This window comes from Crocuta crocuta, unplaced genomic scaffold (assembly GCF_008692635.1).
Source record: "Crocuta crocuta isolate KB4526 unplaced genomic scaffold, BGI_CrCroc_1.0 scaffold168, whole genome shotgun sequence".
NCBI classification, from domain to species: Eukaryota; Metazoa; Chordata; class Mammalia; order Carnivora; family Hyaenidae; genus Crocuta; species Crocuta crocuta.
The window spans coordinates 6705634-6729870 of record NW_027532591.1 but is presented as its reverse complement, the minus strand read 5'-3'; the positions used below and the strand labels follow the sequence as shown (position 1 = coordinate 6729870).

The 24237-nt window shown below is 45.9% G+C and overlaps 1 protein-coding gene across 2 annotated transcripts in view; it reads right to left on the bottom strand.

The window, feature by feature from the left end:
- The window catches only part of MROH7 (maestro heat like repeat family member 7), a 49770-nt gene extending 29110 nt beyond the window's left edge, over positions 1-20660 (bottom strand). The window contains exons 1-6 of one of the 2 annotated variants that reach the window (XM_077779804.1): positions 19479-20660; positions 6800-6882; positions 3490-3573; positions 2484-2563; positions 2078-2207; positions 75-170 (exon numbers count right to left, since the gene is read on the bottom strand). In XM_077779804.1, the coding sequence (XP_077635930.1) occupies positions 75-170; positions 2078-2207; positions 2484-2563; positions 3490-3573; positions 6800-6882; positions 19479-20559 (1554 nt within the window). In that variant the 5' untranslated portion in view covers positions 20560-20660. The remainder of the gene's footprint in view (positions 1-74; positions 171-2077; positions 2208-2483; positions 2564-3489; positions 3574-6799; positions 6883-19478) is intronic. The other variant, XM_077779803.1, reaches the window with a different exon arrangement.
- Between the last annotated feature and the right edge of the window lie 3577 nt (positions 20661-24237).

Here is a 24237-nt window from a genome sequence, read left to right as displayed (position 1 = left end):
GCACAGCCCCCCCCACCGCCCCCGAGCCAGGTCTCCTTTCCCCTCGGTCCTCTCTCTCCTCCATGCCTTCACACCTCTAGGATGCTCTTCAGCCCAGCAGGAGTGGGGTCCTCCACAAAGAGGGCGTTGAGCAGAGTCTGCAGGGCATCCAGGGTCTGTCGGTAGAGTGTCTGTGGACAGGAAGAGCACCGAGCCACTAGGGGGCTCCTGGAGGAGACCCCGGCCCGTGGCAACCCCCCATGGGTGAGGGGAGGAGGGGCATTTGGACCCATGAGAGCTGCTTTCCCGCCTGCGAGACTAACGTGAGGTGTGATATCAGACGAATGGCTCCCCCCTGCATGGGTTACAGTTTCCTTATCAACAGAGTGGTAATTATTATCGAGTACTCCTACCTTGAAGGAGGAGGAAGAGGAGTCCCAACAATTACCCAGAATCTACCAGGGGCCAAGTCAGTGCCCTGTGATTTGAACAACCATATCACTTTGTCCTCAAAGTGCTTTTCTCATTTTACAAATGAGGAAACACTTGTCCAAGGTCACACACCAAGGCGGTTTCAAGTTGCGAGGAACGAATGAGAAGCTGGGTAGGAAAACAGCGCTAGAACTCTAAGAGCCGCATAACCGGGAGGGCCAGCCTTACTCTTCTTATGGTGTCTGGGAAGTGCTCTGATTCTTTCTTTACGTGCTACTCCTAGACTCAAATAGAGTTCCCAAGCTGCCCCTTCAGGGAGCCATCTCTCCCCAGGTTCCTCTTCCCTCGGCCACACCACAGTCCCAGGATCATCTCAGGAAGGTGCAGGCATCACGCATACACAAGGCAGAGCAGTGGGTTCGAGCCCTCCTGGAAAGACCCTCTGTCCCCTGCCTCCTTTCCTTCCGCCAGCTCCTCACATCTGTCTCCCAGGTTGCCACTGTCCAGGCTTCCCCAGTCTGTGCACACCAGGGTTACACCACAACCACCAGGCCAGCCTCACTTGCCAACTACCTCCTCCTTCCCTCCCATCTGCAGCCCATCACTGTGCAGCACTGCCCTCTGCTGTCTGGGCCTGGTACTGCAAGAGGGCTGCCCACTCTCTTCCCAGGCAGCAGGGATTCCCCACCTTTCCTTTGGGTCTTTTCTCAGTGCACCACCTCCCAGGACCCAGAGCCCTCATGCTGCCAGGATGGCTTGGTCCCCACCGCTCTCTAGCCTCGCCTCCCAGCACTCTAGCCTCGACCTCTGTGGCTCTGGCCACACTGCCTCCTAGTCATCCTTGCAGTCACCATGTCCTTGCTGTCCTCAGGCCACCGCACAGGCTGTTCCCTCTGCCTGGCATGCCCTTCCTTCTGCCATCTCCCACAGCTAACCTGCTCTTCTTTAACCTCTCAGCTGCAACACCATGACCGCTGACCCCCACGTAGGCCGGGACACCCCATTCCAGGCTCTTTATGGCACCGAGTACTTCTTGCCTGTCACATTTACCACTGCCACTGGTTTGCTTTTATGCGCGTGCTTCTTTGACAATGACCATCTCCCCCCTGGCCTCCCTCCACTGCCTCCCCTGCCCCGTGGTGGTACTTCGGGCGTGGGCATCGTTGATATTTGCTGAATGAAAGGATGAATGGATGTGCCTCCCTCTGGGCTGAAACTCCTCCCCACCGAGCCCCACCCACCGACCGTACCGCCTACACTTTACCCACTCCTCCTGAAACAATCCTGCTGTGGTTGGAAGATGCTCACACGAGCCCCCTCGAGGTTCTACTTCTCTAGTTCTCACCCCCGCTCGCCTGGTCCTCAGTCCTCCTCGCAATCGTGGCCACCTCCTCTGGCCATGGCAACACAGACTCACTTAGGGCAGGGCCCAGAAGGGGACAGAGGACTCCCGAGGCACGATCCCTTATTCCCAAGATTATTTATTCACCAAATAGTTACGAAGTGCCTGCGCAGGCCAGGAGAGGAGAGGTACCCTGCCCAAGGTCAGGCAGCTTCAGTAGGAGTAGAAGATTCCCATCTACCTTCTGGAATGCCCTTTGTCTCCCCCACTGGGAGTTCCGAAATGCACCCCACTCTAAGGACACTGACAGCCCTGAGGACTCACCTGTATGGCCTCCGCCTTGGCCTCGTCTTTCTCCTGCATGGCCTGCACAGAGGGCAGTGAGAATACACTCTTCACGCATGTGTTCACCAGCTCTGACCTTTCTCGCACACCCAGAACGGGCTGGGTGTGACTGGGGGAGACAGAAAGCCAAGGCATGGAGTGAGGGAGGGGGCCCTGGGCTGGAGGCAGGAAGCTAAGGCTGCAGGGCTGGAGGAGGGGGCCTGGCTGGGGGCTTGGGCCTGGCCTCAGCAAGGTGAGGTGGGGAGGAGGGAAGTGGGTGGGACTCAAGGAGGCAGGAAGGAAAGTCCCAGGAGTGGGTGGGGCACCAAGAACAGGCCCCAGAAGAGACAGATTGAGCCCAGAGGAGTGGGGGAGGCCTGGAGGTCAGGGAGGGGGCTGTGGACACCTCAGCTGGGTCAGCGTCTCCATGGCTTGCCAGCGGACGGTGCTCGAGAGGGAATCCAGTGGCTCCTCCTGGATCTGCCGCTGGACAGGAGACCACAGAGGGGCCAGTGAAGGGCAAGGACGCCGCAGACCCCCAGGACCAAGGCCGCTGCTCCTCCCAGGGCTCAGGACGCAGGAGCCCCTCAGCCTGGACAGAACTCCCCCCCACACACCATGCAGGGCCTCCAGCGGGGAGAGCCGGCTCACTGCTCCAACCCTGTCCTGAGCTGTCAGTTCAAGGCTACCAAAAACACCCCTCACCCTAACCAGCTGCATCTCACACGTGGCGCTCACCAAGAACTGCTTTGGCTGCCTCAAGGTGAGGAGGCGTATTTAAGCCACTGACTGGCTCAAAGCAAAAATTACCATGACAGGCTCCTACAGGGGGTCGACTGGAATTCCTTTAAAAATGTTCTAATTACTTCTCACTTTGGATCTAGCATCTACAGACAGTAGGTGCTCAATTAATGTTAGTTAAATGAAGTTATCAAGGGCAAGGATTTGATGCAAGGGACCCTAAGCTAAATATAATTTTGGGGACTTTGGTGGTGTAAACCATTCTGGTGGATAACCGAAAAGGGACTGTATTTAGCAAGATAAGAAAACACTTGGGAGTTTCCCACCAGGAGGCATTTCTGGGGAAGGAATGTATTAGATAATAATGACTGCTCCAGGGGCCCAAGGCTCTCCAGTGAACCAACCACTGGCTGTGTCCTCCCCACAAGCAAGCCAGTGAGGCAGGCATTAGCACAGGTATTATTGAGGTGAGAAGAGCCAGGGCTCAGAGAAGGGAAATGGCCTGTCAAGCTCCTTAGGGTGGTGGAGGGCAGTCAGAGGCAGACTGAGGCTCAAGGCCAAGTGTCCTGCCTCCTCCACTGTCCTCCCACCTCAAGCCATATCTCATCAATGGGTGGATGGGGACACCTCCTCCCCACCCAGCTCTGCAGACCCGCACGAGGTTCCCACACCATCATCTTCTTCATCATGGTCTTCTTCTCCGTGTCCACTTGCAGCGCCTCCTGGCTCTTCTGTAGGGTGATGACATTCTCCACCTCGGAGGCAGCAGGGGGCAAAGCCACAGGGTGAGAGGCACACTCGTCCCACCCTCAGGGACAGCCAGTGCACTCCCACCAGCCACCGCCACCCTGTCCCCAGCTGCCAGCCCCCAAGCATGGGCTCCAGAGAAATGAGAAACAATGGGGACACTCGCAGTGGGGTGCAGATTTGAGGAGACCATGATAGCGAGGAGTAGGGGGTTGGATAATCCCTGAAGGGCAGCATTTAGAGGAGGACCAGAATACAGGCACCGCAAAACACCCCTCCTCCCTCCAGTCAACTGAGGGAGAAGAGGCAGGAGTTGATGGAACAGACGAGGTGCACACAACTTTGGCTGAAATCCTACAACTATTAAACCCTTCTAAGGGCTTTTTAGTATCCACTCTTTTTTAAAAATGTTTATTATTTTTGAAAGAGAAAGAGAGAGAGAGAGAGAGAGACAGAGCATGGGTGGGGGAGGGGGATAGAGAGGGAGACACAGAATCTGAAGCAGGCTCCAGGCTCTGACCTGTCAGCCCAGAGCCTGATGTGGGGTTTGAACTCACAAACCGTGAGATCATGACCTGAGCCAAAGTCTGATGCTTACCTGACTGAGCCACCCAGGCACCCCCTTTAGTATCCACTCTTAAGGGCACGTCCTAGTAAGAGCAAGCCATTCTGCCACCCGAGAGAGGGAATAGCTTTACCAGTGTCCAATTAATCTGTTAGTTCTTATCTCTTCAGGTAGAAGAAGAAAAAACCCATGAAGTTGATAAAATACCTTCATGTAGTGAAGAAAGCAAAACAAAGGAATGTGATGGGTGGTGGGTGAAAAATGCCACAAGTTCTTCCCACTGCAATCAAGAGGACAGACAGCCCTTGAATCTGGACTCATCTTACCGCGTGCTTAGACCAATAGACTGCCATGGCAGTGAGGACGTGCCAGTTCCTGGCCTAGCACTTAAGGGAACTGGCAGACTTGTCCTTCCGGAAGCCAGCCGCCATGCTACAAGCAAGCCCGGCTAGATGTGGAATGATGACACTGTGTGGAGAGAGAGCCTGGAAGATGAGGGTCACCTTGGATGCTCTGGCCCCCGCTCCCAAGTGACCTGTCTGCACCACACAGAGCAGAAGTCTCACCTCGCTGAGCCCAGACAAGCTCAGGATTGTCATACAAGCCAGCAATTCCACTTCTGGTATTTGGCTGAAGAAATCAAAACACTAACTCTAAAAGATGTGCCACCACTGTGTTCATTGTATTTACAACAGCCAAGACACGGAAGCAGCCTGAGTGTCCATCAATAGATGAATGGATAAAGGAGATGTGTGAGATTTATACACACCAGCAGCAGAATATTACTCAACCACCAAAAAGAATGAGATCTTGCCATTTGCAACAACATGGATGGACCTAGGGGGCATTATGCTAAGTGAAATAAGTCAGAGAAAGACAGATACTGTACGATTTCACTTAGATGTGTAATCTAAAAGACAAAACAAATGAACCAATGAAAGAGAACAGTAACAGATTCATAGATACGGAAAACATTCTGATGGCCGCCGGAGGGGAGGGAGCTGGAGGGATGGCCAGATAGGAGGAGATTAAAGAGCACAAACTTCCCATTATAAAATAATTAAGACACAGCATAGGCAATATAGCTAATGATATGTAACAACGTTGTATGTAGCTAGGTTTATCATGGTGATTACTTGATAATGTAATGTATTTAAGTGTTGAATCACTAGGTTGTACACCTGAAATTAATAGAATATTGTATTCACGTATAATATTGTATAATATATACTGTATAATATTCACTAATAATATTGTATAGACTTCAATTTAAAAATAAATATTAAATTTTTAAAAATTTCAGAATCATGAGCAATTGGGCCCCTTGATCTTCATTCCCCCAGCAGAGTGAACTTTTAAACCATTAAGTTTTGGGGTGGCTTGCTTAATAACAACAGATAATTGTAACTGTCAAAGTGATGATAGAGAGATAGCTAATAGACTGAATGGTCATGGAAGATTTCTCAGAAGAGTTGATATTTAGGCTGAGCCCTGAACGACAAGAAAGAGGTAACCATGTGAAGAACTAGGCAAAGGTCTGCCTGTCTCCCCAAACTGGAATGTTACTTCCCTGTAGTATCTCTAGCGCCTGAAACAATGCCTTACACATAGTAGGGACTCAAGAAAATTTGTTGAATGACTGCAATAATAAGCCCTATTGGTTGCAGGCACCGTGCTCAGTGTTGTGCATTCGTTTCAACTTTATTATGCCCATTTTGGGGCGCCTGCATGGCTCAATCAGTTAAGCGTCCTATTTCAGCTCTGATCATGATCTCACTGTTCATGTGTTTGAGCCCTGCATCAGGCTCTGTGCTGATAGCTTAGAGCCTGGAGCCTGTTTCAGATTCTGTGTCTTCCTCTCTCTCTGACCCTTCACCCCCCTCCCCTACTCACACTCTGTCTCTCTCTCTCTCTCAAAAAAAAAAAAAATTATTATAGCCATTTTGTAGATTAGAAGAAACTTCCTGGCAGCAGAAACAAGTGCAAACTTCCTGGGGCAGGATAGACTGTGGCAAGTATGAGAAAGAGAGAAGGGCCAGTGTGGTAAGGTAGACAACTGGAAGAATGCCATGGGATGAAGACTGTTGCTCCAAAATGCAAGACCTNAAGCAACCTGAGGGCAGGGCCTCCCTCTTCCACGGCCTGGCCTGGGTGGATCCCCCACCTCCAGACTCTGTCTGCCAGCCAGTCTCCCCTACACTGCATGTGATGACACTCATGTCCACCAGCCTGGCTGGTGTGACCCCACTGGCGCTCACCAAGTCCTGTAGATGCTGGCTTTCTCTGGCCTCCCAAGGCCCAGACCTGGGCTGGGAATGTGTCCTGAAAATGGCTGTTTCCAGCCTTTCTTCCCCTTTGAGACCCCCTCTCACAATTGGTTCCGTTGTTCAAAAAGCATTTATTGAGCACCTATAATGTGCCAGGCACTGTTCTAGATGCCGGGGCTAGAGCTGTGACTGAGACAGACAAACACCCCTGTTTTATGGAGGATACATTCCAGTGTGATAGGCTAACAAAAAATAAGAACTAGTAAAGCACATTGTACATCAGATGGCAATGAGTTCCATGGAGAAAAGAAGAGCCAGGCAGAGAAATACGGGCTGCTGGGGCTAGGGAGTGAGGGAGGGGTATCCCAGGAAAGTCATCTGGGGGGTGGGCGGGAAGCATACCAGAGCCATCTTGGTGTCATCGTCTCTCTTCCCTTCCATGTCCACCAGACATGAGGCCACTTCATCGAAGGCTCCTGAATGTCCTAGTTTCAATGAGGAGATAAGGGGGGCGGGGGGTAAGGATATGGTGTAGCTCTGGTACCAGAGTCCTGTCCCCCCTCCCACACTGGGCCCCTCCAATCTTTATTCCCCCAGCAGCCAGACTGAGGTCCCTTCCCTGAAAGCCTTCAGTGACAACCCATTCCACTGAGCGTAAAGCGGCCATGCTTGTCAATGCCTCCAAGACCTTTCAGGTCAGTGTCCGCTGCCGCCTCCCCAGCCCCTCTCCTGCCGCTCTCCTCTTGCTCGCTGTGCTCTGGCCATACTGTCCTCCTTCCAGACCAGGGCGACCTTCCCCATCAGGGCCTCTGCCCAAGTAGTCACTCTACTACCACACCCCACGCGGTACCACTTGGCCACCACAACCCACTGCCCAGCTAGGGCTCTTCAAATCTCTGCTTGCCTGGCACTCTTCAGAGAGGCCTCCCAACCTTCAGGGTAAAGGAGGGCTCACTATGACCCTCTTGTGTGTCAGCCTATGCTCTTCTTTCAGCTGTTACCACTATGTGGAATTAAACTCTGATTTGTTATAGTAGATACCTGTTTTGTCAGACCTAGATTTCCTCATCTTTCTTCTGGTGAAAGAGGCCCTTCTCCCCCATGGCTACCCCTTCCCATCATTAGGTGAAGATGAATTATGCGAGCCCACCCATCATCCCCTCTTCAAACAGGGGTGCGCCTGGAACCCAAGCTTGGCCAGTAAAAGCATCCCACGCCCCCAGCCGTGGTGATTGGCCAAGGGATGGGCTCTTAGATGAACAGGACCATTAGAGCCCTTTATTTAAGAACACTGAGGGGAGGGGCGACTGGATGGCTTAGTCAGTTAAGCGTCCGACTTTCGCTTAGGTCATGATCTCGCGGTTCATGGGTTCAAGCCCCGCGTCGGGCTCTGTGCTGACTGCCAGCTCAGAGCCTGGAGCCTGTTTCAGTCTGTGACTCCCTCTCTCTCTGACCCTCCCCTGCTCACGCTCTCTCTCTCTCTCTCTCTCCTAGAAATAAATAAAACATTAAAAAAAAAAAAAAAAGAACACTGAGGGGAACCCAAAAGAGAATGGTCTCTCTCCTTTTGAGGGCCTTTAAGTGCGTGGAACGTCATTCAGGGCCACCTTGGCCACTAGAGGCTTCTGGAGGATGGAGCCAATAAGGAGAAGCAGAGTCACCAATAGTAGTGAACACATCTTGCTCCAAGATCTTGTCTTCTAGGTACCATTTTCCACGGGAAAGAACAAGGCTCCTTGGATAAACGGCTGAGTCTGGGACTTGGGCAGGAAAGTACAGAACAAGGCTGAGACAGTGTGTGCTGGAAAATAAGGAAGAGAGCTCTAAGAATGATGGAGACATGTCAGAGAGACACAAAAGCTTGCTTAAATAGGATCCCATTGACCAAACTGGGGACAAGAGGAGTATCACAATTCATAATGGTAGCAACAGATTATAGTTCACCGAAAAACCTAAGAAACCATGAGTCTATACTGATATAAGCAAGTACATGAATAAATGGAAAGTTTGATGAAGGATGGAATAGTTACATAGTTTTGAAGTCCCTCTACACATAACATTTATTATAAAAAGGTGGTGATGTCACTAGCATCTCCTGGACAGAGACCAGGGATATATCTTACAACACATAGAGCAGACCCCCCACATCAACATCCACACAACAGAGAATCCTCTAACACAAAATGTTAATAACAGCAGAGTTGAGAAACCCTGCCCCAGAAGAATGGGTATTGAATGGAAAAGATCACAAGGGAAGGTTCTGGGCTGCAAAAAAGAAAAAAAAAGATCTGTGTCTTGATCTGTGTGATAGTTACCAAGATGCATACAGATGTAACAATTCATCAAGCTGTACACTTTTAGAAGTACACTTTACATATTTTACTGATACATGTAATATATCTTGGAAAAGTTTTTTTTAATGTTTATTTATTTTTGAGAGAAAGACAGAGTGTGAGGGAGGGAGGGGCAGAGAGAGAGGGAGACACGGAATCTGAGGCAGGCTCCAGGCCCTGAGCTGTCAGCACAGAGCCTGACATGGGGCTCGAACTCATGAACTGTGAGATCATGACCTGGTCTGATGCCAGACACTTAATTGCCTGAGCCACCCAAGTGCCCCATCTTGGAAAAATTTTTAAAAGGCTAATACAATTTGAAAATATGTTGTCTTTAAAATGCAAATGAACNTCCTCTGCTCATGCTCTCTCTCTCTCCTAGAAATAAATAAAACATTAAAAAAATTTTTTTTTAATTTAAAAAAATAAAATAAAATGCAAATGAACAAAATTATAAAGCAAAGATTGACCCTAAATGGCCAAAACAATCTTGGAAACAAAGTTACTGGACTCATACTTTCCGATTTCAAAACTTACTACAAAGCTCTAGTAACCCAGACAGTGTGGTGTGGGCATAAGGACAGACATACAGACCAATGGAATAAAATAGAGATCCCAGAAATAAACCCTCATATATGTGGTCAATTGATTTTTGACAAAGGTGCCAAGAACTTTTGATGGGGTAAGGAACCTTTCAACAGACTAAGCTTAAAAGCATTTAAAACTACAAAACTTTTTGAAGAAGGCCTAGGAGGAAACCTTTATGACACCGGATATGGCAATAATTTCATAACTATGACACCAAAAGAACAGACAATAAAAGAAAAAGTAAACAAATTGGACTTCGTCAAAATTTAAAGTTTTTGTGCATCAAAGGGCACTACCAAGAAAGTGAAAAGACATCGCACAGAATGGGAGAGAATATTTGCAAATGACATATCTGATAAGGAAGTAATAGCCACAAAATATATAAGAACTTCTAAAACTCAACAACAAAACACAACCAAATTTGAAAATGGGCAAAGGATTTGAATTGATGTTTTTCTCAAGAAGATATACAAATGGCCAATAAGCATGTGAAAAATGCTCAAAATCGGTAGTCATTAGGGAAATGCAAACCAAAATCATGATGAGATACCACTTTACAGCCTTTAGGATGCCTATTATAAAAATGTTTCTAAAATATAACAAGTGTTGGCAAGGGGAGGTTAGTAGTGCAGAAATCGGAACCCTTGTACATCGTTGGTGGAAATGCAAAATAGTACAGCTGCTTTGGGAAATAGTTTAGCAGTTCCTCAAAAAGCTAAACATAGAACTATCATGTGATCCAGCAATTCCACTCCTAGGTATATATCTAAAGGAACTGAAAATAATGATTTAGGGGCACCTGGGTGGCTCAGTCAGTTGAGCATCCGACTTTGGCTAGGTCATGATCTCACGGTTCATGAGTTCAAGCCCCATGTAAGCTCTGTGTTGACAGCTCAGAGCCTGGAGCCTGCTTCAGATTCGGTATCTCCCTCTCTCTCTGATCCTCTCCTGCTCATGCTGTATCTCTCTCTCTCTCTCTCTCTCTCTCTCAGAAGTAAATAAAACATTAAAAAAAATTTTTTAAAGAATGATTCAAACATATTTGCACGCTGGTGTTTCTAACAGCCTTAGTCACAATAGCCAAGATGTGGAAACACCCAAGTGCCCATCCCTGGGTAAAAATGGACAAATAAATGTAATACACATTTGAAATAGTATTCAACCATAAAAGGAAATGAAGTACTGATACATGCTACAGCATGGATGAACATTATGATAAGTGAAATACACCAGACACCAAAGGACAGATATTATATGATTCCACTTCCATGATATATCTAGAGTTGACAAATTCACAGAGAAAGAAAATAGATTAGAGTTCACTGGAGCCTAGGGAGAAAGGCAAGGGGGCTGTTGCTTTATAGTACGAGCTTCTGTTTGGAGTAACAAAAAGTTGTGGAACTAGATAGTGGTAGTTGTTGTACAATACTGTGAATGTGACTAATGCTGCCGAATTATACACTTAAACACAGAGTTACTATATGACCTAGCAATCCTACTCCTTGGTGTATACCAAAAGGAAATGAAAACATAGCCATATAAAAATTTATACATGAATGTTCAGAGCAGTATTATTCAAAACAGCCCAAAAGCAGAAACAACCCAAATAGCCATCAACTGATAAACAGATAAACAAAAGGTGGTATATATCCATACAGTGAAATATTATTCAGTCATATTGAGGAATGAAGAACTACTGATCCATGCTACAATATGAATGGGCTTTGAGGCCATTGGGCTTAGTGGGAGAAGCCAATAACAAAGGACTACACATTGTATGATTCCATTTATATGAAGTGTCCAAAATAGGCAAATCTACAGAGACAGAAAGTAGATTGGTGGTTCACTAGGGCTGGGGGTCATGGGTTGGGAATAACATCTAAGGGGCCTAGGGTTCCTTTGTGGGGTGATGAAAATGTTCTAAAATTGGTTGTGGTCATGGTTGCATAACACCATGTGTATTTTAAACCACTAAGTTGTATACTTTAAGTAGACACATTTTATGGTTATGTACATTATATCTCAATAAAGCTGGTTAAAGAAAAAAACAACCTGGGTAAATTTCCTCTGTATCATCAGCATCAACAATATTCAAAATAGGAATTGCATTAGAAAATAAGATATGATGAAGGGAGTTAAGATAGCGGAGAAGGATTTTCCTCATCTCTCAAACACAGCTGTATTGAAGTCAGATCACTTGGAACACCCAGGAAATTGATCTGCAGAGTGGCAGAAGGATCTCCACAGTTGGAGGGAGACAGCTTGGCAGGATGGAGGTGCATGTATGTGAATTGGGAGAGATATAAAGGTATAGGCATGGAGGGGAGGGAACCCTTTCTGCAGAGAGACAAAAGGGAAAAAAAAGAAAGAGGGGCTGTGAAAGTGCAGCATCGAGGTAGCGCAAGAAGAAAACCTCTCTGTAACATGGACTGGGGAAATTGAAACATGGAGAATGCCATTTTTTGTTTGTTTGTTTTTGCAAACAGCCTTAGGAGCTGAAACTCAGAGGTTCAGAAGTGCACGACTTTCTCTGAAGCAAAGCTGAGAGCCACAGTGCATGCCCCTGGGGAGGAGGGAGCGGGCCCTGGAGCACATAGCGTGGTGTAGGAATCGCAGGGGCACACTGGGAGAGAACAGTCCCTTCCTAGAGTACTTTGGGAACAGAGTTCATTGCCTCCGCACAGATTTAAAAAAACTCTGCAGGTGCCACCCAAAGACCTTTATCAGAAGGGCGGGGTGGCTCTACTCTGGAACAAAGAGGAGGAGCTGCGAGGTGCAGGGCCCTTTAAGACTTGGGGTTTTGAATCTCAGCTGAGCGCCTGAGAAGTGGGGGAGAACCATGAAGCAGAGGCAAGCCGCCTGCCCCAGTGAGGGCAGCCTGAGCAGCATGGTTCAGGCAGGAGAGATTAGGGTGTTACCATTTCCCCCTCAACACCCACATGGCGGGACTTCAGAAAGCAGCATGGGGGCCCCCAGTGGAGGCAGACCTGCTTACACCAAACCCTGCCCTTCTGTGCCTGGTAAGTGTTTATCTACTGGAGCCAGACTCACTAACTCAAGGCAGCCAGAGTTTACTCCAGACCAGCACAGCCATGGGACCCAGGCACCAACAGACAACTGTTCTGTTTTCTTTTCTTCTTTTCTTTCTTCCCTCTTCATTTTTTCTTTGGGAATTAGACTCATAGTTTCTGATTTGTTTTTGATCAAGTTATAAATATATAATTTCTTTTGACCAGCCATTTTTATTCTACTCTTTTTCCACCTGTTCTCTTTGTTTCCACCTATTATTCTCCTGTCTCTTTCTCCATATTTAGCCTTATAGCTCTTTTAATTCTCTTTTTGGTTTTCTTTTCTCCCCTTTCGTTTTTCTCTTTTTTATGGAATCAGGCTCCCACCCCTTTCCTTTTTTCCCCCAGGGTTACTTCAATGAACAAATCAAAGCACACCTTGGTGAAGGTCAAAACACTCTGCAACTACATGCAAGGAGGGGCTCTGCTGAGGACTGACCAGTGGGGTAGAGCAGCCAAAATGCAACAAAAGAGTGCATGCAACATATACCAAAAACACTTTCTGAAGCACCAGGCCCTGGACAGTGTATGAACCCATTTGAATATAGTAGTATTCACAGGTGCAGAACACATAACAAGCTTTTTAAAACATGCAAAAGACAGAAACTTAGCCAAAATGACAAAACTGAGGAATTCTCCCCAAAAGAAAGTCAAGAAGGAATCACAGCCAGAAAATTGCTGAAAAAATAAACAAATAATATATCTGAAGAAGAATTTAGAGTAACAGTCAAAAAACTAATAGATGGACTTGAATAAAGCATAGAAGACACCAGAGAAACCTTTGCTGCAAAGATCAAAGACCTAAGATCTAGTCAGAATGAATTTAAAAATGCTATAACTGAGATGCAAAATAAACTAGATACAGTGACAGTGAGGATGGAAGAAGCAGAGGAGAAAATAGGTGAAATAGAAGATAAAAATTATAGAAAATAATGAAGCTGAAAAAAGAGGGAAAGGAAACTACCAGATCACAAGGGGAGAATTAGACAACTAAGTGATTCCCTGAAATGAAACAATATCCCTATCAGAGGAGTCCTAGAAGAAGAAGAGTGAGAGAAAGGGGCGGAAGGTTTATTTGAACAAATTATAGCTAAGAACTTCCCTACTCTGGGGAAGGAAACAGCATCCAAGTCCAAGAGGCACAGAGAACTCCCTTCAAAATCAACAAAAAAACAAGTCAACACCACAACATATCATAGTGATACTGGCAAAATACAAAGACAAAGAGAGAATTCTGAAAGCAGCTAGGGACAAATTGGCCTTAACCTACAAGAGTAGACAGATAAGGTTAGTAGCAAACCTCTCCACTGAAATTTGGCTGGCCAGAGAGAGGGGCAGGAAATATCCAATGTGCCGAATGGAAAAAATATGCAGCCAAGAATTTTTTATCCAGCAAAGCTATCATTCAGAATAGAAGGAGAAATACTTTCCCAGACAAACAAAAACTAAAGGAGTTCATGACCACTAAACCAGCCCTGCAGGTGATCCTAAGGGGTACTCTGAGTGGAAAGCAGCAAAGACTACAAAGGACCAGAAACATCACCACAAACATGAAATCTACACATAACACAATAGCACTAAATTCATATCTTTCAATAATCACTCTGAATGTAAATGGACTAAATGCCCTAATCAAAGACATAGGGTATCAGAACAGATAAACATAAATCTATATAGATATATAGATATATATATGTTACATATACATATATACGTTACATATATACATATATATATATGTGTTACCTACAAGAGACTCATTTTAGACCTGAGGACACCTGCAGATTGAAAGTAAGGGGATGGAGAACAATCTATCATACTAATGGATGTCAAAAGAAAGCAGGAGTAGCAATACTTACATCAGACAAACTAGATTTTAAGACAAAGACTACAGCAAGAGATGAAGAGGGGCATTATATCATAATTAAGAGGTCTATCCATCAAGAAGAGCTAACAATTATAAATATTTATGCCCCCAACATGAAACACTCAAATATATAAATCAATTAATCACAAACATAAGCAAACCTATTGATAATAATACCATAATTGTAGGAGACTTTAATACTCCACTTATAGCAATTGACAGATCATCTAGGCAGAAAATCAATAAGGAAACAATGGCTCTGAACGACACACTGGACCAGATGGACTTAACATATATTCTGAACATTTCATCCTAACGCAACAGAATACATCTCTGCTGTCCGCACAGAGCCTGCTTCAAATCCTCTGTCTGCCCCCACCCACTCAAAAATAAATAAACATTCTAAAGCAGCAGAATATACATTCTTCTTCAGTGCACATGAACAGTCTTCAAAATAGATCACATAATGGGTCAGAAAACAGCTCCAATAGGTACAAAAAGCTTGAGGTCATACCATGCAGATTTTCAGATCACAACACTATGAAACTTGAAATCAATCACAAGAAAAACTTTGGAAAGCCTCCCAATACATGGAGGCTAAAGAACACTGTACTAAAGAATGAATGGATTAACCAAGAAATTAGAGAAGAAATTTAAAAAATACATGGAAGCAAATGAAAACACAATAGTCCAAACCCTTTGGGATGCAGCAAAGGTAGTCCTAAGAGGAAAACACATTGCAATTCAGGTCTCTCTCAAGAATCAAGGAAGGTCCCAAACCTCACACCTAAAGGAGTTAGAAAAGGAACAGCAAATAAAGCCCAAAACCTGCAGAAGAGAAATAATAAAGACTCGAGCAGAAATTGGGGTGCCTCGGTGGTTCAGTTGGTGAAGCATCTGACTTCAGGTCAGATTGTGATCTCACAGCTTGTGAGTTCAAGCCCTGCATCAGGCTCTGTGCTGACAGCTCAGAGCCGGGAGTCCGCTTCAGATTCTGTGTCTCCCTCTCTCTCCGCCACCCTCCCCCCGCCCCCCGCTCATGTTCTGCCTGCCTGTCTGTCTGTCTGTCTCTCAAAAATAAACATTAAAAAAATTTAAATAGCAAAAAAAAGATTAGAGCAGAAATAAGTGATATAGAATCCAAAACAAAACAAAATCAAAAAACCCAGAAGAGAACAGACTAATGAAACTAAGAGAGCTGTTTTTTTGAAAGAATAAACAAAATTGATAAACCCATAGCCAGACTTCTCAAAAAGGAAAGAGGACTCAAATAGATAAAATAATGAATGAAAGAGGAGAGATCACAACCAACACCACAATACAAACAATTATATGAGAATACTATGAAAAATTATATGCCAACAAACTGGACAATCTGGAAGAAATGGACACATTTCTAGACACTCACATACTACCAAAACTCAAATGAGGAGAAATAGAACTTTTGAACACAGCCATAACCAGCAAAAAAAAAAAAAATTGAGTCAGTTATCAAAAATCTCCCAACAAATAAGAGTCCTGGGCTAGATGGCTTCCCAGGGGAATTCTACCAGACATTTAAAGTATAGTTAATATCTATTCCTCTCAAACTGTTCCAAAAAATAGAAATGGAAGGAAAGCTTCCAAACTCATTATATGAAGCCAGCATTACCTTGATTCTAAAATCAGACAAAGACTCCACTAAAAAGAATTACAGGCCAATATCCATGATGAACACGGATGCAAAATTTTTCAACAAGATACTAGCATATTAAATTCAACAGTACATTAAAAAAAATTATTCACCATAATCAAGTGGGATTCATTCCTGGGCCGCAGGGCTGGTTCAATATTCGCAAATCAGTCAATGTGATACATCACATTAACAGAAGGATAAGAACCATATGATCCTGTCAATGGATGCAGAAAAAGCATTTGACAAAATACAGCATCCTTTCTTAATAAAAATCCTCAAGAAAATAGAGATAGAAGGAATATACCTTAACATCATAAAAGTCATATATGAAAGACCCACAGCTAATACCATCCTCAATGGGGAAAACTGAGAGCTTTCCTTCTGAGATCAGGAATACAACAGAGATGTCCACTCTCACCAATGCTGTTTAACAGTGTTGGAAGTCTTAGCCTCAGCAATTAGACAACAAAATGAAAAAAAGGCAACCAAAATGGCAAAGAAGAAGTCAAACTTTCACTCTTTGCAGATGATATGATACTCGACATGGAAAACTCAAAGACTCCACAAAAACAAACAAACAAACAAAAAACCCTGGTGGGGCTGATACATGAATTCAGCAAAGTTGCAGGATATAAAATCAGTTGCATTCCTATACACCAATAATGAAGCAACGGAAAGAGATATCAAGGAATCGGTCCTGTTTACAAGTGCGCCAAAAACCATAAAACACCTAGGAATAAACCTAACCAAAGAGGTTAAGCATCTGAAAACGATACATGCTGAAAACGATACAAAGCTTATGAGAGAAATTGAAGAAGACACAAAGAAATGGAAAAACATTCCATGCTCATGGATAGAAAGAACAAATATTGTTAAAATATTGATACTACCCAAAGCAAACTACGTATTTAATGTAATCCCTATAAAAATAACACCAGCATTCTTCATAGAGCTAGAACAAACAATTCTAAAATTTGTATGGAACCACAAAAGACTCCAAATAGCTAAAGGAATGTTGAAAAAGAAAACCAAAGCTGATGGCATCACAATTTGGGACTTCAAGCTGTATTACAAAGCTGTAACCATCAAGACAGTATGGTCCTGGCACAAAAACAGACACATAGATCTATGGAATAGAATAGAGAACCCAGAATTGGACCCACAAATATATGGCCAACTAATTTTCAACAAAGCAGGAAAGAGTATCCAATGGAAAAAAGACAGTCTCTTTAACAAATGGTGCAGGGAGAACTGGACAGCAGCCTGCAGAAGAATGAATCTGGACCACTTTCTTACACCATACACAAAAATAAACTCAAAATGAATGAAACACCTACATGTGAGACAAGAAACCATCAAAATTCTACAGGAGAAAATAGGCAGCAATCTCTTTGGCCTCAGCCACAGCAACTTCTTAACTTGAGAAGTCTCCAGAGGCAGGGAAATAAAAGCAAAAATAAACTCTTGGGACCTCATCAAGATATGCTTCTGCACAGCAAAGGAATCAATCAACAAAACTGACAGATAATTGACACAGAGTGGGAGAAGATATTTGCAAATTACATATTGGATAAAGGGTTAGTATCTAAAATCTATAAAGAACTTAAATTTGGGGAGTCTGGGTAGCTCAGTTGGTTAAGTGTCCGACTCTTGGTTTTGGCTCAGGTTGTGACCTCGTGGTTTGTGAGTTTGAGCCCCACATCAGGCTCTGTGCTGACAGTGCAGAGCTTGCTTGAGATTCTCTCTCTTCTTTTCTCTCTGCCCCTCCCCCACTCGTGTTGTCTCTGTCTCTCTCAAAATAAATACAGAAAAAATGAACTTACCAAACTCAACACCCAAAGAACAAATAATCCAGTGAAGAAATGAGCAGAAGGCAAGAACAGACACTTTTCCAAAGAAGACATCCAGATGGCAAGCAGACAAATGAAAAAGATGTTCAACATCACTCATCATCAGGAAAATATAAATCAAAACGACAATGAAATACTACCTCCCACTGGTCAGAATGGCTAAAATTAACAACACAGGAAACAACAGTGAGGATGTGGAGAAAGGTGAATCCTCTTGCACTGTTGGTGGAGATGCTAACTGGTGCAGCCACTCTGGAAAACAGTGTGCAGTTTCCTCAAAAATAAATAAATAAATAAATAAATAAATAAAAATAGAGCTACCCTACAATCTAGCAATTGCACTACAAGGAATTTATACAAAGTATACAAAAATGCTGATTGGAAGGGTCACAGGCACCCCAATGTTTATAGCAGTGCTGTCAACAATAGCCAAATTACGGAAAGAGCCCAAATGTCCAACCATTGATGAATGGATTAAGAAGATGTGGTATCTGTAGGGGCGCCTGGGTGGTTCAGTTGGTTAAGCGCCCAACTTGAGTTCAGGTCATGATCTTGAGGTTCATGGGTTCGAGCCCCACATCAGGCTCTGTGCTGACAGCTCAGAGCCTGGAGCCTGCTTCAGATTCTGTGTCTCCCTCTATCTCTGACCCTCCCCCACTCGCACTCTGTCTCTCTTTCTCAAAAATAAGTAAACATTAATAGCCTTCAGGGAAGAGTGTGGATGCTATTGTCCTCAGAATAATTTTGAGAAGAACTTCAAAGAGGAATTCTCCCCCTACCAGATACATATTGCATCTTTACAAATATGTACTTACAAAGCTGTGGTATTTTTTAAAAAGTCACAATATGGAATTGGTTCATGAACAAACAAAAATATTTGGAGATATAAATTAGTGGAAAAAGATCTTTACAACATTAAATTTTGATAAGGGATTAATTTCTAGAACTCCTGCATATCACACATGAGGCACAGGCTCCAGACAGGATTTCAAGGCTTTGCTCAAGTTGGAACATCACTCAACAGAGGTGAGCTGAGCCTAGAGCCTGCCTGCTCCACTGGTCAAACTTTTTTTTTTTTTAATGTTATTTATTTTTGAAAGAGAGAGAGAGACAGCATGCAACCAGGGGAGGGGCAAAGCGGGAGGGAGACAGAGAATCTGAAGAAGGCTCCAGGCTTTGAGCTGTCAGCACAGAACCCAACGCAGGCCTCGAACTCACAAACCATGAAATCATGACCTGAGTTGAGGTCGGACCTTCAGCCAACTGAGCCATCCAGGCGCCCCTCCACTGGTCAGACTTAGTAACCTGAGAAGCCAGGTCTGAAATTTAACTAGAAAGAAAAAGGCATACATTTCAAAAGAAATGTATAGTTAGTTATTTGACACATGGTTTGGACATAATAAAAATATCATGACATGGGGATATTACAGTTAAGGAAATTGATGCTCAGAGAAAGTAGTTTGTCCCAAGTCGCACAGCTAACAAAGGCTGAGTACTGGATCCCTCGTGTGTAATTAATACAGTGCATGTTGTCCATTGTATGCTGTTCCCTGCCTCTCTCCTCTCCTCCCCCCAGTTCCCTGCCCTACAAGCCTGAATACAAAATTCTTCCAGGAGGGGCACCTGGGTGGCTGAGTCGGTTAAGCACAATTCTTCCAGGGAAGTGGCCTCTCTGGGGCCCTCCCCCTTGCCATACTCACCCTCCAGGATGCTTTGGAAGGCTGTGGTGTTCCCCAGTGGGAACTGGCCCATCTCGGGGTCAGCCATCTCGCTCCAGCTCCCCAGGTTCTTCTCCAAGGGTGCGGCATGGATGCTGTTGTCCTCAAAATAGTCCTGCTGGCTGCTCAGTGTCAGTGTAGAGGTGTCACTGAAAATGAGGCTGGAGCCCAGGCTGAGAGTCTCATTGGAGCCCAGGATCAGGGTCATACATGAAGGCGGAGAAAGGGTGGAGTTGGGTCCACGGATGCTGGAATGCAGGCTGAGACTGTCGCTGGAGCCAGGCATCAGGGTCAAGCATGAGGCTTGCGTGATGGTCATGTTCAGGTCAGACCTGGGATTGCCGTGCGAAGGCACATTGATGATTCCCTTAGAACTTGTGTTCCAGGCTGTACCAAAGGCTCCTTTTGAGGCAGACCCAGAGATGTTATGTGAAACCACAGTGAAGGTCTCATTGGCATCCGGGATCAGGATCCCACAGGAACCTGGAGCCGCGTTCAGGTCCAGCTTGGAGGTGTTTCTTGAGCCCACGCTGTGTAGCTGGTTGGAGTCAGAGCCCAGAGAAGAATTTGAGGCTGGAATAAGGAGAGCTTTGGAGCCTGACCTGGAGACGCAGCGGCCCACCTCCAGGGCTTCTCTTGAACAGGGCCTTAGAAATGGGTTTGCTTCAGTCCCGGAAGGGTTGGAGTTGCTCTGACCCAAATTAAAACTCTTGCTTGAGAGAGAGTTGAAAGCCTTCTCAGAATTGAGCCCAGAGTTCCCTGAGCGCAGGCCCTGGGCCTCAGTAGAGCTGGGGCTCAGAGCAAGGTTTGAGGCTGGACCAAGGGCCTCTTGTGAGTCAAGTCTTGAGATGTGATTTGAATTCAGGCCCAGGGCTTCATCAGAGTGGGAAGTGGTGATCTGGAGGGAGACTGGGGGCACCATCTGGCTGTCCCCAGGCCTGAGGGTGTTACCAGACACCAGGCCAGGGGCCTCCTCTGAGACAGGACTCAGAGTTGAATTAAGGTCTGGAACAAGAGCTGAGCCAGGATGCAAGGGTGGGTTCAAAAGAGGAACAAGGCCCATGTCTGTGTGGGGCCCACAGGCAGTGCTGGAGCCTGAATCTGGGGCCTCAGCTAGGCTGAGACTAGACGTCTTCTTCTTCAAGCTTTCACAGAGGACCAGACCANCCCACAGGCAGTGCTGGAGCCTGAATCTGGGGCCTCAGCTAGGCTGAGACTAGACGTCTTCTTCAAGCTTTCACAGACGACCAGACCGGCCCCTGGACTCAGAGCCATGCCTAGTTTGAAGGTCTCTCAATGCCACTGCCCTCTTCTCTCTAAAGGCCAACGGTCGAGCTCCCTGCAGTGCTCCTGAGAGGCAGAAAAGCAAATTCAGCCAGGCTTCACCTTTTAAGCCATGCTTGAAATCTTCTTATGGCTCCCCCTGTCCTTAGGATGAAGGCCCTTGTGTGACTTCCCGGGTCCTTCATGACCACGCCCACTCCACCTTTACAGTCCAGGGGAAGGTTGGGCATAACTTTCTCCAGACCAGCCCTGTCTACACAGCTCTCCTCCTCGTGCTCTCAGTGCCAGCCGTATCCTCTGGGTTTCTCTGACTGCACCCTGCTCCCTCTCAGCTATCGGCCCTTGACAAATACAGTTCCCTTGGCTCGGAACCTCGTCCCACTAGCCTTTGCCAAGCACACTCCTCCCAGCAAAATATTCATTCTACTTTATTCCAATGACCCATTCAGTGCTCTAGCCTCTGCTAGAGGCGGCAAGAACTGTGCTTCTCTTAGTCCCTGGGACGTCCCCTGTATCTAGCACAGGCCAGGTATGCAGCAAGAGTCCACAAATACTAGACAAATAAGGCCTCACCCCGCAAAGGTAGGAAAGGGGAAGGAGGAGCCTCCTTACGGGTGACCCTACTTCCAGCCTAAATTTCTAGAACTACTCTGCAAATGGCTGTGACACTAGATTCTCACAGTGGTCCTGGTGGAGCTGCCCACTGCCCTTGACAGTTTGCCTGTTTTGGGTGAGGCAGGCCACATGGAGAAGCTGGGGCAATCCTCAAAACCAAGCCCGCCTCACCCCAGCAATCTGCCTGCCGGGTGAGCTCCCCAGTGCCCCTGCCCAATCCCACTTCCACACTTGGGCTCCTCTCCCTGTGGGACGCACTGGGACGGCTCACCTGCATTCATGGTGTTCTTACGCAGAAGTGGATCCCTGGGAGGAGACACAGAAGACTGAATCAGGTGAAATATGTTTTCTCAATGCTTTCTGAGAAAAGTCTACGGGCCAGGCACACCTGCTAACCAAATCCCACTACACACACACACACACACACACACACACACACACACACACACACACAGACATACACACAGAGTTCTGGAAGTTAGATATTAAAGTTCCATTATATACTTAAGGAAGTGGAGGTTAAGGAGAGGAAGGTCACCAATCCTACCGACCCTCAGGGAAGCCAAGACCATCGCTTTATGCCACCCATCTACCCAACTCCTCCACGGCTTTCCATCGTCCTCAGGACAGCCTCTCCAATCCTCAGCAGGACCTAAAAGGCCCTTCTGTGTCCTCCCCTTTCACTTTTCTTGCCCCCCAAACTCCCTTCCCCATTCCACTCCACTACCCTTCGACTCTTCTGTGTTTCTCCCAGGTTAGGTCTGGGACTTCCAAAGGTTGGGCATAACTTTCTCCAGGCTCCTTCCCCTGGCCAGTACCTATGTTGTCTCCCGTCAGATTTCAGCCTAAGAGCCTTCTATATCCCCCAGACACGTAAGGTCCACCTGTAAGTTCCCATGGTATCTGCTCCACTTCACGCAGGTTTCCACACTAGGCAGCAAGATCTCTAAGTGTCTAACACAGCGCCTGGCACATAGTCACTGTTCAATGAATATGTTTGTTACTTCATCTCTTTATTTCTTCTTTACTCACTTATTTATTCTTTCACTTGCTCATTTTTTCACCCACTTATTTCTTATTCATTCATACACTAACTCATTCACGAAATCATTTACTCACTCTACACATTTTGCTGTTCATCTTTATAGCTTGGCTTTGGAAAGACCAGAGATTTGGAGTCATATAGTTTTGGGTTCAAATCCCACTTCATCTTCTTCTAGTCGGGGTGAACTTGGGCAAGAGACATCCCCGCCCCCCGCTCCTCATCCTGCCATTCTCTAACATGGGAAGCATAAAGCCTGCCACCCTCAGTGGCTGCAGTTTCAGTGCCTGGCACAGAACATATGGCCTACCTAAGGTCTTCTCTAAATGATGGCTACCTTTCTGTTACTCTTTGCCAGGCACTGTGGGCAGAGAGGAGTCAGGTGCTCAGAGCCCAGTGGGAGCTGCCTTCATTCCAAGCAAGCAGTTCATGTCCAGCTTTGCATCCTGCCTCAAAAGCAGGAAGTGTTCACTTACCATCAGCACCAGAGGGGATTTTACCTTGAAGCTAATGAAATTTAAAACTTCAGAGGTCCTTGCTTGCAGAGTCTCTTTCTAAGGGTCCTGCACTTAATTCCATGTTCACACTTTTCTCTTCTTTTACTTAAAGAAGAGCCTTATAAAATCTTCCCTTCACCACCCCTCCCACCTGTGTGCATGCTTGTGTGTGTGTGTGTGTGTGTGTGTGTGTATACCATAGTTAATCAAAGAGGCATTTTCAATCTGGAAAAATATGCATCAAGTGCAGCCTATGAGGCTGAGAGTAGGATTTTGGAAGGCCTAAGTGGTTTGGGTTGTGGAAAAGAGTAACCTCTACCCCCCTGGCACAGCAGATATACAATATACAAATACCAGGTCACTGGGCAGAAAGCTACCAGTCTCAACCCTGGCTGACCATCCCTCTTCCATGAGAAAAGAACAGATCCCTCCCACTTTCTCCTGTGTCCTCATCTTTTTCCTTCATTCTGCAACAGACAGGTGAGTCTTCAGAGCTGCCTGTCAGTGACTGGGGCAAGCCCATGCCTCACCCTCCACCAAAGGGATGTTGTGCATTCAGAAGAGTGGGGTTTTTGTGGGGCTTGGGTGGGACATAGGGCAACCAAAGGAGCTCACTACTGACTCAACAGCCATAGGCTACCTATTGGCCTTTGCTTCCAAGCCCTGGGGTCCCAAGTAGGGAGGGCAGAAGACAGCCATAAAACAACTAGTGAATCCTGTCTAAGACAGAGAGAATCATTGGCTGATTCCCATCCTTTCTTAGTGAACACTTCTAGAACTTGAAGGGTGGTTGGAACCCTCAGGAGGTATAACTACCAGTGGCTCTTCCAGTTCCTCATTGAGAACACGTTTATTAGATGCATGGGCCTGGAATATGTTAGACAATCATGAGTATGCACTCACACACATACATGTGCATACACACATCTGACACTGGGGCACCTCACACCTAGAGAATCAAAAACAGAGCTTGCTGTCTTTTCCCTAAATCAGACCTTCCTATTCTCTTCCAATTCCAGGAACTGGCACTGCTACAGCCAGAAATATCATCCTTGATTACTCTCACTTGCCACATCCAATTTTGGCCAAGTTCTGCCACTTCTGGCTCCAGAAAAGTTTCCAAATACCACCCCATATCTCCACCTCCACTGCCAGACCCTAGTGCAGCTTCCATTGCCTAAGGCTGGGTCTTGGAATTGCACTTGAAACAAGGGCTCCTGTATCCAAGGACTACCCCCAACAAACCATTTTCCAAATTGAGCTAAAATATCTTTAAAACTGCACCCGAGAGAGGCCTGAGGTG